This window comes from Myotis brandtii, unplaced genomic scaffold (genome assembly GCF_000412655.1).
Source record: "Myotis brandtii unplaced genomic scaffold, ASM41265v1 scaffold308, whole genome shotgun sequence".
NCBI classification, from domain to species: Eukaryota; Metazoa; Chordata; class Mammalia; order Chiroptera; family Vespertilionidae; genus Myotis; species Myotis brandtii.
The window spans coordinates 1,948,475-1,949,209 of NW_005361786.1; the positions used below are offsets into that span (position 1 = coordinate 1,948,475).

General features: G+C 39.3%; 1 protein-coding gene across 1 annotated transcript in view; it reads right to left on the minus strand.

Moving 5' to 3' along the window:
* CHD2 (chromodomain helicase DNA binding protein 2) overlaps nucleotides 1–174 on the minus strand; it is a 69,881-nt gene extending 69,707 nt beyond the window's left edge. Inside the window, exon 1 of the mRNA XM_014542636.1 lies at nucleotides 62–174. Coding sequence (XP_014398122.1) covers nucleotides 62–172 — 111 coding nt within the window. The 5' untranslated portion in view covers nucleotides 173–174. The remainder of the gene's footprint in view (nucleotides 1–61) is intronic.
* Nucleotides 175–735: the final 561 nt, after the last annotated feature.

The following is a 735-nucleotide window of genomic DNA, read 5'->3' on the forward strand; positions in this document are numbered from 1 at the left end:
GAAAGGATAAGGTAAGGTAAGGAGCTTCAATATACCCCCTTAAAACATTTCTTTTTCTTACCTCCTCCTTAATATTAAATCGTGATGGTTCTTGTCTGCTTCGGTTTGACCGCCTAACCCCATAAACATCCGGATATTCTTCCCACATCTGTAACATTAACAGACCATGCATGAATCTTTTTTCTCTTGATCCCCATCCCCATTTACCATTTTCACTACTACTGCAACACGTATTTTAATTTAAGAGTATTCAAGTAACTAAATATCAAAAGGGTTGTTTGGTTAGTTTTGTTTACGGGACAAATAAACTCCCATCTTTAAAAAGAATAAGGCACAATATCCTAGAACACATTAAAGTGTAACAATGGCCCTAGCTGGCTTGGCTCAGTGGATAGAGCGTCGACCTGGGGACTGAAGGGTCCCATGTTCGATTCCGGCCAAGGGCACATGCCTGAGTTGCGGGCTCGATCCCCAGGGCGGGGTGTGCGGGAGGCAGCTGATCCATGTTTCTCTCTCATCATTGATGTTTCTATCTCTCTCTTTCCTTGTCTCTTCCTCTCTGAAATCAATAAAGAAATGTTTTTTAAAAGAAATATATTAAAAAAATAAAAATAAAGTGTAACAATGCCTCTTCATTACTAATGGCAATTAAACTTATATGGTACGCTGCTTACCCATCATTAAAACATACACTTACAATTGAATAACATGGCAAGAGAACACTGGCTTCCACTA